A 13,582-nucleotide genomic window follows, 5' to 3' on the forward strand; every position below is an offset into this window, starting at 1 on the left:
CAAGTCTCAAGTCTCAAAGTGTGAAGGGTACGTCTTAATTATGTAAACTTGTTCTCCTAGTTTGACTAGGATTGGGAAACCAAAGATATCCTTTCCCTCCACGTGATACATTCCGTAACTATTTAATTACTAATTTTGTCGACGTTTCCTATCCTTTCCTAAAATAAATAAAACTGTTTTTTTCTTCTATAAATACGAGAACTCATGAGAGTTATAAACACCCCGATGAATTCTCTTTTGTCTCTTCTCTGTTCCCTCTTCTTACTTCTCTCTGTTAAATACTACATGTCTTTCTCTGCAACTTCTCCATTATACAGAATAGCTTCAGAAAAAGAGGTGACATTACCACCTGGTTTCAGGTTCAATCCTTCAGATCAAGAGCTAATAGATCCATATCTCATCAACAAAGTCATGAATCTTCCCTTACCCTTCGATAAAGTCAAAGAAGTCATCAATATTTATCGTTTCAATCCCCAGAAACTTGCAGGTTCGTTATTACAAGTTACTAAAGATTCCACCCCCTTAAGTCATCAATATTTATCGTTTTAATCCCCAAAAACTTGCAGGTTCGTTATTACAAGTTACTAAAGATTCCACCCCTTACATTGGGTCCTTGGGCTCACTTTGTTTTTTAGCAAGAATTATTAGTATTATCTTCTATTTTTTTTCATTTTTTATTTTGGACAGAATCATATAAGAAATTTGGAGAAAGAAATATGTATTTTTTCACACGTAACAGGAGTGGAAAGTATCAGAAAAGAAATCAAGGAGGGTTTTGGCGTTGTTTAAGAAGATATATCCAAATTCTTACTAATAACAAGGAAGTTGGATACAAAAAGACATTGGTGTTCCATAGGAAAGGAAAGAGTTCAAAATACACCAAAACTAGGTGGGTAATGGATGAATACAGCGTACATGTGAGACATCCCATGAGAAATACAACCATTGGCAGTAAGGTATTATTTATTGATTTGTTTGTTTTAATCTATCCCTCTTTTTAGGATTTTCAAGACCATGCTCGGGCATTATTTAATTAACTAGGATTTTCAGCTCCGATACCTAACTAACTCGAGCGATACATCTTGATCTCGGACGAGTTTTAAAACCATGATTAAAATACAAGTTTTTTAATGAAATTCTCATGCAAGCACATTATTCTTGCATTTTCATGTTAATTTTGAATAACACTGTTTTTATTTTCAATTTGATGACATGCCCCCTTTGAATTTTTTCTTCTTATCCAGACTAAGACCTACATAATCTCATTTTCAACTTATAACCCAGAAACCATATTTCAAGCACTCAACATTCATTTTTATCTATTTAGCTTCAAAGGAGAGGGGACAAGACAACCATGCTATTTTATTATGTAGATAGGAAAAAAATGATTTGAAGTACAAAAACTAAGCTAGATGTTTGATAATAAACCCTAGTAATTTAAAATATCTTTTCTTATTTGATATAAAAATATATTCAAAAGGTTAATTACTATATTCAGAATTAAAATGAACGATGCTCAATGGAATTTCACAATTTTTCTCTACATTTTCTCTTCTTCTTTTTGGGTAATTTTGCTCGAAGCTTTTTACCAAAAGCTTTAGAGTTTATGTTTAGTATTTATTTCGTTTTTTTATCTTTCACTTGTTCTTTTGGCAGTTGGAAGATTGGGTTTTGTGTAAGATTTATAAGAGATCAAATAAATCTTCAAAAATTCACTTGGCAAGGAATGCATTGATACCGAATTATGAATCTACATTGCTTTCAGATAACAATTCCTTGTTGGCAAAGATTTACAATCTAAATGGCATAAATGATTCGATGGGATTGATGAATGGTGATACCCACTCCTTGAATGAGCCTCTTCAACCCTTACCCAAGAAGCCTCGAGAGTTGTTGGAACTGCTTGAACTTATTTACAAAGAGCAACGGAGAGCAATCACTCAAGAAATCCCGCCCACCACCACAAGCAATTAAAGATATCTCAAATGGTGTGTGTACCGTCAAACCAAGATAAATTGATGAATCAGATGTATATGCCGATATTGGTTTATTGAAAATTGGTCCATTGTCACCTGCTTTCCTCTTCTATATCTATAGCTAAACTCTATATAAAGAGTCTCCCGTAGCTGGATGAACAATAACTTTTGTTTTGCAATGAATCCCTAATAGTTTGTCTTTTAGTCACATTATGATGTCAAAGTGTACCAGCATTTGTCGAACGATCACAGATCGAGTGGGGAGAGTGTCACAGCCAAACTAGACCAGGCTTTGGAGCGAGTTTGGGCTTCCATAAAGACTAGTACGAATCTTCTCAACTTTTGATGTTTCTTTAAGGAGGGGTACTTGCCCATCCCCTTCCGATCCACCACACACGCCATTCAACCTAGGGCTGACTTGCAACAATCGTTAACTTTTATGCCTAGGCTTCGAATGAATTTCTGTAAGATTCTTCTTCTTCCATCTCCTTGAATTAAGAGTACAACGTGTGATCCTTGTGCCCTGGGAGCCTGGTTCCAAATATTTTTAAATAAATGCTGATGCAACTCATTTGAGATGCGATTGTTAAGTAATTTAATTCCTTCTCCCTCAACAATAGTAGACATGGTCTCGCATGTTGGCAGAAAAATGTTGAATCTAAAACAAGTTCCTCTTTCACTGAGTTCCTTATCCACAATTTCAATATCTCCCCCCATTAAACGCACCTGGCAGATGATTCAAGTAAGTTATGGTATAAACAAACTTGACCAATCAAAAAAAGAAATAAGAAAACTTGAAATCATAGGGTATCAGATTTGATTAGAAAAAAAGTAGTCATTTTAACCAACTTTTAAGGACAAACATAATCAAGCAGTCACAATATTTCATATAACTTGGACAATTCTGTCGTTAGTTCCATGTAATTTAAGAGAAATCATTGTCCGTGATCAACATATACACATAAAATAAAAAAGTATTCAAATTCTTCAATAACATAATATTAGAATTTTTACCAAAGCTTGACAACATACCATATATTTAACTTGAACGAAGTTCTCAAAGACTGATTTTCGTTCTTCCTTTGGGATACCCTTTCCAGTGTCATTCACCTCAATCACAAACTCCACAGAATTTCCATGTCGAATCGCATGAAGTGCATTCAAGTCACTGTAAGCTTCATTGTTCTTATAAACCAACCATGATAAACTATTCCACATACCAATATTGTTAGACGCAAGTATAGAGTTCCTCTAAACTTCGCATCTTAGCCCAAGCTCGAATAGAGATATGCCTTCTTTCGTAAACTTTATAGCATTATTGATTAAATTACACAGAATTTGTTTAAGCTTTCCACGATCACCTTTTACGAGAGAGTATTTGAAAATTGATCCATCAAACGGATCCAACACCAAATCTATGCCTTTCCTCATACTGCTTGAATAGAACAAATTAACTGCTTCTTCAAGGACTAGTGCAAAATCAAATTCAACTTCAATAAGTTGCATTTTACCTTCTTCAATTTTTCTAGTATCAAGAACGAAGTTCAGTATTCCTGAAACAAATTTGTTTCCACAAAAATAAGACATAATTAGTAATATATATAATGTAAAAGGTGAATGCTTTGTTGATAGATTAAAGTAATAACATTCACCACATACATCTCTTAACCCAAAAAAAAAGAAAAAAATCAATAAGAAAGATGTTATGATTGGTAAATTAATTATGTCAACCCAAAAGAATACGATAAAAAATATAACTTACCTAGAAGATCTGAAACAGAAACTCTCATCTGATCCAAATACTCATGGAACATAGAATTAGATTCAACCATTTTGCTACAAAGTCTTATTAGACCATCAAGACTGGAAAGAGAAGAACGCACATTATGACTTCCATTAGAAAATGCAACTCTTCTTCATACTCTTTCTTTCTACTTGTTGTGTTGTCTCCATCTCTTTTATAAGGGCGGCACAAAGGAACATCTCCTTTCTAGCAGTTCTAAAAATCATGAATATAAAGAAGGAAATAGATAGAATAAAAAATGCAAGCATGAGAAAGAGAAGCACAGAAGCTAGCTTGCTATGTCAGTGAACCAGGTTGAATAATCCTTTGTGAGGGAAAGCCAACAAAGATAAACAAAAGATTACAAAAGTTATATTTGATCATGTCAAGGACTCATGGTTGGACACGACCTTTGTCAACTACCATCATAAAAGCCAATATGGCTTGAAATGAACTTAAGAGTGCTCATGTGAATGTACATACCAAATATGCAAGAATCAAAAAACAAAAATTATTATAAAAGTTCTCAAATCTCTAAGTGGAGAAACTTTATATTTTCTGTAAAGTTAGCAATTGTTTTGCAATTATTTTTACATAAACTAGATTTATTGAATCGGACAGAGACTATGTCGTCATATAGAACAATGATGAAAGGCCCTGCTTGTGCGAGTAACTCCCAACAAGTAAAAGTCACTGTAGACATCCCATTTTTGCATCCGCCTGATTAATCAAGTCGTCGACCCAATCGCAAAGATTTCCAATGATAGATGTCTATTCCAATGCTTTATTTTGTTACCGGATGTGTTTCAGAAATTCGGATGAGGTATCTCGAGCTGACAAAACTTTAGAAACCACGCTACGCTAGGAAAATACTACCCCAGAAACATAGAAATCATCATCCTGCAAACCAAAAAGAAGCTTCACGATAAAAATCACTAAAAATGACCAAATTACCCCTAACATCAAAACAACCTTAGAGCCTACATTACACTTAGGAAAATCCGTTCAAATACACAAAACGACAAATCAAAATCAAATAAATCATTTCGCCAATTTTCACAAAATTCGATAAAATTACGAAAATACCCCTCATAAAATTCACGACCATTTCACACAAAAATTTCATAAATGACAAAAACCAACATTCCCATTGAATTCCTTACGAAAAATTGATTCCAAAACATCTTGGAACATTGAAAAACAACTTAAAACGTAAAAAATCCTCTCCGAGGGCAAAATGGTAATTTCACAATTTTAATAATTAAAAATTTCGAAATTAATAAATAAATCATTAAATAATGTAAAGTGAAACATTAATAAAATTAATTATAAAATTTAAACCAAAAAATTGATCAATCAGGCTTTCAAGAAAAATTATTGATGGTTCACAAGATATTTCTTTAAGGACCCCTCCATTTGGGGGTCCAAAGAATCAAAGATATAATAGAGGGGGGTCTCCAAAAATTTAAAGTCAATCAAGCAAGACTAAAGTCAACATATTAAAGTCAATCAAATAAGACTAAAGTCAAAATTAAAGTCAATTAAGTAAAACTAAAATCAAGTATTAAAGTCAATCTCATAAGACTAAAGTCAAAACCCTAAATCAAAATCCTAATCTAAACTAATCAAGTCAATCTCATAAGACTAAAGTCAAAACCCTAAATCAAAATCCTAATCTAATCAAGTCAATCTCATAAGACTAAAGTCAAAACCCTAAGTCAAAATCTTAAAGACTAAGTCCATCTCATGAGACCAATGTCTAAACCCTAATTGAAACCCTAAAAATAAACCCTAATGCTTCTAAAAACTTTATAAATAGGTGCCTCCACACCCTATTTTCGTATCAAAGAAAAAATCCTAGGAAAAGTAGGTGAAGAAGCCTCCACAACCTCTCCAAAACCCTAATTTTGGAGCCTCAACTCCTTACCTAACACCCCTGCTTTAATTTTAGCCTAAAAAACACCCAAAAACCTCTCAAAAACATCCCAAAATCCACAACAAATTCGAAGCACCCAGATCCAAGAAGGAGATACCTTACCTCGGAGATCAGAAATCAGATCCGGAGATAAAACGAAGTAAGGAATACGGTACAAGGAGCTGTTTTCACCAGATCTTAGGGAATAACACTTTTGCAGATCGAAGGTAAGCTTTTTTTTATTATTTTTTAATCTAGGTTTGTCATTAGCGATGTAGATTTATTTGGGATAAGTAGAGACCGACAATGGCCGGGCGGGGTTGGTGCCTAACACCTTCCAACCCCGTAACATGATCCCCGAATTTAGATTTTCTGTAGTAGATTAGTTCATTATCCGTTTTAGAATCAGTTTGGTTCCTAGACCATAATAACTAGGTGGCGACTCCCAAACCTCAAGGGTCAAAAGCGGATCCACGAACCCCGCGGATCGAGGGCGCTTTCAGTCACCAAGGCGAAGATCAATCTTTGAAATGGCATCAGTAAAAGATTTCACTGGAAATCCTAGGAAGATCACCCCTAAGGAATAAATTCTTCAATAGCAACTGTACTAAGGAATAAATTCTCTTCAGTTTTGCCCCATCCCTTCCCCAATGAAGTGTATCCATTAGTACTATTCAATGATTTCTCAAACCAACTTGAATCGATGGAGATTGTTGTATTCAAAATGCTCACTTCGCCATGTCACATCCCTGTGTAATTGTCTACCATTTGATTTTAGCAATCGTACACAATAGAGGCATTTGAGGTAGTTTTGATGAACGAAGTGTTGGAGTAAACAACAAAAGTTTGATTTCCTTCTTTATAACACGAGAAGAACAAACCATCTGACCGAATATAAGATATCTGTGATAGTGGAAGAGTAAAGAATGCTAAAAACATATTTGGATCCATCTGTAATACACACCAACCCAAAACTCTAGTTGGCTTTATTATTGTATCTAATAATACAACTTGGATCATGATATTATTAGGCAATACTAACCTGATTTTCAATTGTAGAGAACGATATTGGGTTGCATCTATAGATGAACTTAAAACTCTTGCTAGGTTCAACGCCAACGTATTAATTGGAAATAAAAAACTTGCAGTAGTTTCAATATCCGAAAATGTTGCATTGTGGACATGATGAGAAGCAAATTTAGCAATGTGTTCAACGCGTTTGCTCATAACACACCACGCCGAGATCACTAAAATGGGAAACAACAATACCATAAATGACTGCATTTCATTGTTGACAGAGTATAAAAACAATGCTTTGTGTCATATATTAAGCGAAGATCATAATTTAAAATTAAAAAACTCTCGTATGACTAGAGAAAACAAAAATCTTGGTATTAAGAGAAAATTACCATAACAATGAACAACCCGGCCGCAAAGCTATTGATGCTCCAAGCTTCATTGGAGTTATTGACTGCGATAAATGCATGGTTATATTAGCATTAGAATTCTCCAATTACAAACAATAAGAATGTGTCATTCCTTGTACTTACCATAGCAACACCTAAAAGCTGAAAATAGAACCACTAATCCAAGCAATGTCTTCTTAATAAGGTGCTCAATTCAATCTATGAGCACCACCATTAGGTGTGATCTAGATCATCCAATTAATCTTTAGTGCCTTCATGTCGCAATTTATAAAGAACTTAGGTACTAAAAGCATCAGGAAAAGGCTCTATTTTAGGCGCAAGAATGTAATCACATACTAAAAATTGAATGTTTTGTGATTGAAAGTGCAAGAAAATATAGGTTTTGAAATGATAACGGCATGTTTAGTAGATGTTTCTGCTAGTAAGATCAAAAATAGGAAAGGAAAAAAAAATTGAACTTAAAACTAACACTCATAATAGATCAGACCCACTGTAAAAATATTTTCTCTACCAGGATCAAGAATCAAAAAAAAAAGGATGTACATAAAGAACTTAAATCTAACACTCAGAATGATTAGAAAGTTTTTCTCTACTACAATCAAGAAAGAGGGATAGAAGAAATTAAAGCTAACACTCGTAGTGGAGCAGAGCGATTGCCTAAATTTTTGTCAATACTGGGGGATCAAGAAAAAAAAAATGGATAGAAGAACTTAAAACTAGCACTCATAATGTAATAATCTGAAAGATCATCATGAATCCCAAGGAATAAAGTTAACTATGATGGACTGGTCAAATACACAATTTTGATACACATTTTTAGAATATTTGATTTTGCTATTAGTCCCAAAGCAGCCGAAATACCTAATTTCAACTGTAAACATGACCGATCAGAGTTCGTTGAAATTGAAATTCTCTACAATGAGATTTTGGAAAGTCCGATGTCATAAATACATAGGTCTTGAAAAAGTATTAAGTTTCGACTATTTATTTGTCAATTATCAGATACCCATTGATCAAAATGGAGATTCACAAGAAACTTCAACTAAGTTTGAACAGATCAATGTATTTTGACCTAAGTCAAGAGACCAAGATTCAGCTGCTGAACTAAGTCATTAATTAGTTGATGCATAAACCAGCAAGGTGTCAAAAACATTTGATGAGTAATCAAAAGATATACCAAAACATCATCAATTAATTATAGCAAAAAAATATATCATTTGATACTAAGAAAACTAAAACAGATGAGTTGTTTCATTCTTAACAAACTGAAAATTCCAGTGAAGAAATTCCTCCAACTCCATCAAAACTTGCAACTACGGTTTTTACTATCCAAACTCAAGATATGGAAATTGTCACAAGGGGAAAAGTTGACCTAGGCATCACAAACTTCAAGAGGATGTCAATTATATGAAGACGTGAAGAAATTAGAATTTTAATAAAAAAGTTTAACAAAGCTTCAAGAAGACCACCAGGTAATATCACTCTTTCTACCAATCAAAAAAAAAAATCTCTTTCTAATTCACTAAAACTTTCTAGAGCTAAGATATTATTCCAAAAATTCAGATTGGAGAGAAAGTGATAAAAGATTAAATTTAGAGAATTCTAATGCATAAGATATTGGAAAGAGAACCAGTTCACTTGAAGCAACAAAAATTGTTTCTAAGTGCACATGGAATGAGAGTGAAAAAGGCGAATGAAAGGAGTCCTACGGTCCTACCAGAGTAGGATTGTGTGTGCGAGAAATTCAGGGGTCGGAAAGCATATCTCGAGGAGTCACACAGAAGGTTTGGCCAATAAAAGAAAGCAGACGAAGTTTGAGAGGCCTAGCCCATGTTCGGAGATGGATCCACGAAACCTTTTTGGGCCCAGATCTGGTATTTGTTTGTCATGTGAAGGAGTGTTGAACGACCGGTGGCCTAGTTCATGGTTTAGTGCCAGGAAAAGGTAGGGTTCAGGAAAAGTGTAATGACAATTAAGATACTATCATGGAATGTCAGGGAATTGGGAAACAGGTAGAATAGGATGGAAATTAAATTTGTACATGATTAAGGAATCCAGTTATAGTGACCCTGCAGGAATCTAAATTGAAGGAGTGTAACAAGGTAACCATCAAAGAATTATGGGGAAGTGTAGGCTTATGGGGAAGTGCAGGCTGGTGTTGACTGCCAACATTAAGAGCATCAGAAGCCATTTTAGTGATGTAGAACAAACTGTTAGTGAATGTGGTGGATCATTTGATCGGAACCTTTTTTATATCTATTTTATGCAATTTTCAAGTATCTATGGTCCAAACAAGTGTAGCGAGAGGATGCAGTTCTGAGGAATTGAATGACGTAGCATCACATTGCGATAAACCTTGGGGTTTTGTGCGAATGTTGACATTATCAGAGTCTAGTATGAGAAGAAAGGTGAATCAAATATCTCAACAAGTATAAGGTAATTGGTGATTTAGTGAATCGTCATTCTTTAGTCGATCTACCAATGGGTGGTACGCTGTACATGTGGTCTAACAACCAGGAACCCCGAAGGATGTCAAGGTTGGATAAATTCTTAGCGTCAAGAACCTGGAAGGATCATTTTAATACAGTGGTAAAGAACAAAAGACCATGATCCCAAACTCAACGTCTGGATGAAATCAAGAGTTTTAATCAAAAAGAGGAAAAGTATTCCTCATCAATACATGAGAAAGCAAAACGAACAAACCTAAGAAATGCATTTCAAGGAGTTGTGATTTTGGAAGAATTTTGTGTGAAGCAAAAGTCAAGAATAAAATGGATGAAGGAAAGGAAAAATAACACAAAATTCTTTCACAACATGGCAAACTGCCATAAAAGAATCCATCACATTTTGAAGTTGAAAATTAATAGAGTGCCCATGGAAAGGGAAGATAACATCAGAGAGGGGGTTTTGATGTAGGACATCTATATGAGGAAGATCGGAATTTTCAGACCGAGTTGACTCAGTCAAACCTGGTCGACTCGGGTTTGACTTGTCTCGTTTGGACCTGATTAGGTCCATACTCAATCTAATTTTGATTTTTTGTCACATTTCTTTAGTTTAGTTCAATTTTAAGTTATTTAGAAATTGTTAGGTTAATTTCTTGGGACAATTACCTCAAAGACCTAGTTTTTGAAAATATGTATCAAAAAGTCCCTTCTAAAAAAAATATGGACTCTTTAGCACCCAATTTATCAAATATTAGTCTAAAAAGGATTTTTTAAGCGAAAATACCATAATTACCCTTTCAATGATTTTTAAAGTTTAAATAAACTTGTTTATTTGAGAATATTTAAGCTACTCCTATGTTTTATAACCAATGACATGCCCCTTAACTATGGTCAAAATAGTTAAATTTAATATTTAAAAAAAAAAAAAACTTGTTTCTCTTACCAAAACTGATAATCTTTAAAACACATAAATGATGATGACTACACCAATGACGATGATGGAGATGAGGATGATCATCATCACACCGATTTGGTCTATGAATATTAGATTTATTAAAATATATAAATAATTAAAACATAATTTAAAAACTCGACTAGAATGTTCATCGAATTGATTCAACTCAAAAATTAGCAAGTCGACACAAATGTGTCAAATAAAATTATCTTGAGTTTAGTTTTTAATAAATAAAATATTTATTTTTTATTTTTCACAGAAATATTAATAACTAAATAAATTGGTAGAGTATTTTAATTGACTCCCTATATTTTGAGATCAAACACTTTGTAAAGTTGTTAGAAGGATATTTCAGATATTTTTCTTTAAAAAATCTTCAAAAGATCCTTAATAGACTACTATTTCATTAAGTGGGACTCAAATGGTCCGTATTCTTTACTAGGGGACTATTCGATACATATTCTCAATAAAGACTCCTTCAAAGTCATTCTCCCTAGTTTCTATTTTAATTTTAAGAAATTTTTATTTTATCTAGTTTCTAATTTATTTAGTCTCTAATTTTTTTTTAGATTTCTATTTTTTTATAATTTCGTTTTTATTCTTTAGGCTATTATTAGAAGTGCTTAGAAATGTCTAAATAGAGTTAGAATAGGTCTAAAAAGTTTCTATCATATTATAGATAGGTTAGGAAGCTACTTTTTGATATCTTAGAATGTTTCTAAGTTCTTGTGATGAAATTATCTATATAAAGAGCTTCAAAAACGAAATTTAATAAATTGGAAACATATTAATTCGATAATATTTTCTCTTAATTACTTTTAACTTCATACTTCATTTTGTTTCAAGTTATTACTTGTTTACCTATTGAATCTATTGATTCACACGCTTCCGCTACGTTAGGGTTTATGAATTTCTACAAATACTTTGAGGAGGAAAATGAACATAGACCTTGCCCTGAAAATTTGGAGTTCAATTCAATCTCAGATCATCAAATATGGTTAGAAAGGCGCATTGAAATGGATGAGGTTTTCCAAAGCAACATCCTCTATGCGGGTTGAGAAAGCACCAAGACCAGATAGATTTCAATAGCATTTACTAAAAATTGTTGGGACATAATCAGTGATCATATGCGAGTGGTCAAGGATTTACAAGAGAAGAAATTCTCGATTATGATTTTAAACCTATTAGCCTTGTAGGATCAACATATAAAATCATTGATAAGGTCATTGCTTCCAGTTTAAAGGAGGTCATTCATCACACCATAGGATCAAAACAAGGTGCATTTATAAATGATAGAAAAATCTTTGACAGAATTTTAGTAACAAATGAAATGCACCGATTCGAAGATGAGGGCAAGAAAATCAGGGCTAGTATGTAAAATAGATTTGATAGATGGCAAACAGAAGGTTTTTAAAAGTATGTGAAAACGAACAATCAGTCACATGTCTTGCATATGGATATATAATTGTTGTAGTTAAAAAAAAAAAGTAGACTTTAGAGATCAAGCTATTTAGATAGATGGCAACTGTAAAATAAAAGAGCATACATAAAATTTTGAAATATTAAATAAGCAAGCATCTAAGTATGAGTGCACCAATAACACCCAAGCTGGCAAGCCTCAAATACGCAAATGGTCTTGTCTTGCCTATAGGTATTTAGGAAAAGGTAAAAATCATACAATGGTATAAGAGCTGCTACAATATAATGGAAGCAATTTAGCCTTGACAGACCATTATTTCAAATTTCGGTTTGATGTTTCGTCTCGTTCATGGACAAGACTGAGTCATCTCATCTCGAATGAGATAAACCATTTTTATTAAAATATATTTATATTTATATTTATAAATAATTATAAATTTTTGTAAAATAAGTAAATTACAAGATTATTAGTCACAAGATCATTTTTTATTTAAATCACAAAAAATACAAAATCCCTGAGTGAGTTTTACTGATTCACTCCAGATTTTCAAAATCTCAGCCAAGTCATCCCTTTGTCTCATGCGATAGTGTGAAGCCCAAGACTCGGTGCAAATCCATCTAGTTAGACCGAGATGACCCGGATGAGAGTCGAAACCATGTTATAGACTCGGAGAGGCACAATTGTAAATTTGATCAACTAAAAGCATCTATACTCCATAGAGTATGGACAACCCTTGTCGAAGGAAATAGAAGCAACATGTGACTAAAAGATCATTTGAACTTACATTTAATCATCAAATTGCGTCTAGATCAAATTGAACACTTTAAAAAAGAAAAAAGTAATTGGCCATCACTTTCAAGCCAATACTCTGCTACAAATCTGAACCATCGTCATCAACAACAAATCACTAAACCCTAAACCCTAAATACCATCATCATCAACAAAGTTCATCCCGAAAATGCAGATATAGATCTCAAAAAAATTTAGAAATTAAAAAAAAAGAAGAGAGAGATATATATATGGGCCTTAAATACCTCTGGTTACCTGGACTTGGGTCTCCTTTCGTAAGTTAGGTCGTTCAAGAATGAGGGAAGGTGATGGATCACAGCACGATCAATAGTTGAAGCTTCTCAAATCATCCAATCTTTTTAGAGTGAGTGAGATGAATCAGAGCATAAACCCTAATAAATCGATCTAATCAAATACGAAATTCGATCCAACAGAAAAAAAAAATTCAATTTTTTTAGAGAGAGTGAGATGAATCAGAGCATTAACCCTAATAGATCGATCTAATCAAATACGAAATTGGAATCCGACCAGCAAAAAAATGTGTTAGGTAATCCCACGGTTTCAAAACTCGGCTGGACGTCTCGCCTCGTTCAAGGAGGAGACGGGTTGTCTCGGACGGTATAAACCATTTAACTCGATTTACAATTATTTATTTATATACAAATAATTATAATAAAAATGATAGAATAAGGAATAATAGAAGATAGTTAGTCTTAAAATCATATTTTATTTAGATAATAAATATTTAAATTTAAAAAAATTATTATTTTAATTAAAATATAAAAATATTTAGTTGACTTGAACAAATTTTATTGAATTGACCAAAATTTTCAAAATATTATCCAAGTCATTTCGTTTATCTCGTGAGAT

General features: G+C 33.1%; 1 protein-coding gene and 1 long non-coding RNA gene across 6 annotated transcripts; one reads left to right on the forward strand and one right to left on the reverse strand.

Moving 5' to 3' along the window:
- The first annotated feature begins 237 nt into the window (after positions 1 to 237).
- On the forward strand, positions 238 to 1,794 carry LOC147391005 (uncharacterized). Its single transcript, XR_015170278.1, has 3 exons — positions 238 to 487; positions 688 to 956; positions 1,657 to 1,794. It is a non-coding gene; the product is annotated as an uncharacterized LOC147391005 (long non-coding RNA).
- LOC147391006 (histidine kinase CKI1-like) lies at positions 1,733 to 13,340 on the reverse strand. Of its 5 annotated transcripts, none has more exons than XR_015170277.1 (5): positions 12,968 to 13,340; positions 6,717 to 7,145; positions 3,739 to 3,966; positions 3,009 to 3,529; positions 1,733 to 2,702 (listed from the first exon to the last, which is right to left on the reverse strand). XR_015170277.1 is itself a non-coding variant. In XM_086417248.1 (4 exons), exons 2-4 carry the CDS (start codon positions 6,956 to 6,958, stop codon positions 3,228 to 3,230), a joined length of 645 nt encoding a protein of 214 aa, XP_086273374.1. In that variant the 5' UTR covers positions 6,959 to 7,145; positions 12,968 to 13,340; the 3' UTR covers positions 2,728 to 3,227. The 5 variants fall into 5 exon arrangements, 1 of the variants encoding a protein (XP_086273374.1); XR_015170276.1 differs by having other exon boundaries at positions 1,736 to 2,702; positions 3,739 to 3,975; XR_015170274.1 differs by having other exon boundaries at positions 1,738 to 2,702; positions 3,739 to 3,839.
- Between the last annotated feature and the right edge of the window lie 242 nt (positions 13,341 to 13,582).

The sequence above is a fragment of the Akebia trifoliata genome, chromosome 11, assembly GCF_017979445.1.
Source record: "Akebia trifoliata isolate Shusen 1 chromosome 11, ASM1797944v1, whole genome shotgun sequence".
NCBI classification, from domain to species: domain Eukaryota; kingdom Viridiplantae; phylum Streptophyta; class Magnoliopsida; order Ranunculales; family Lardizabalaceae; genus Akebia; species Akebia trifoliata.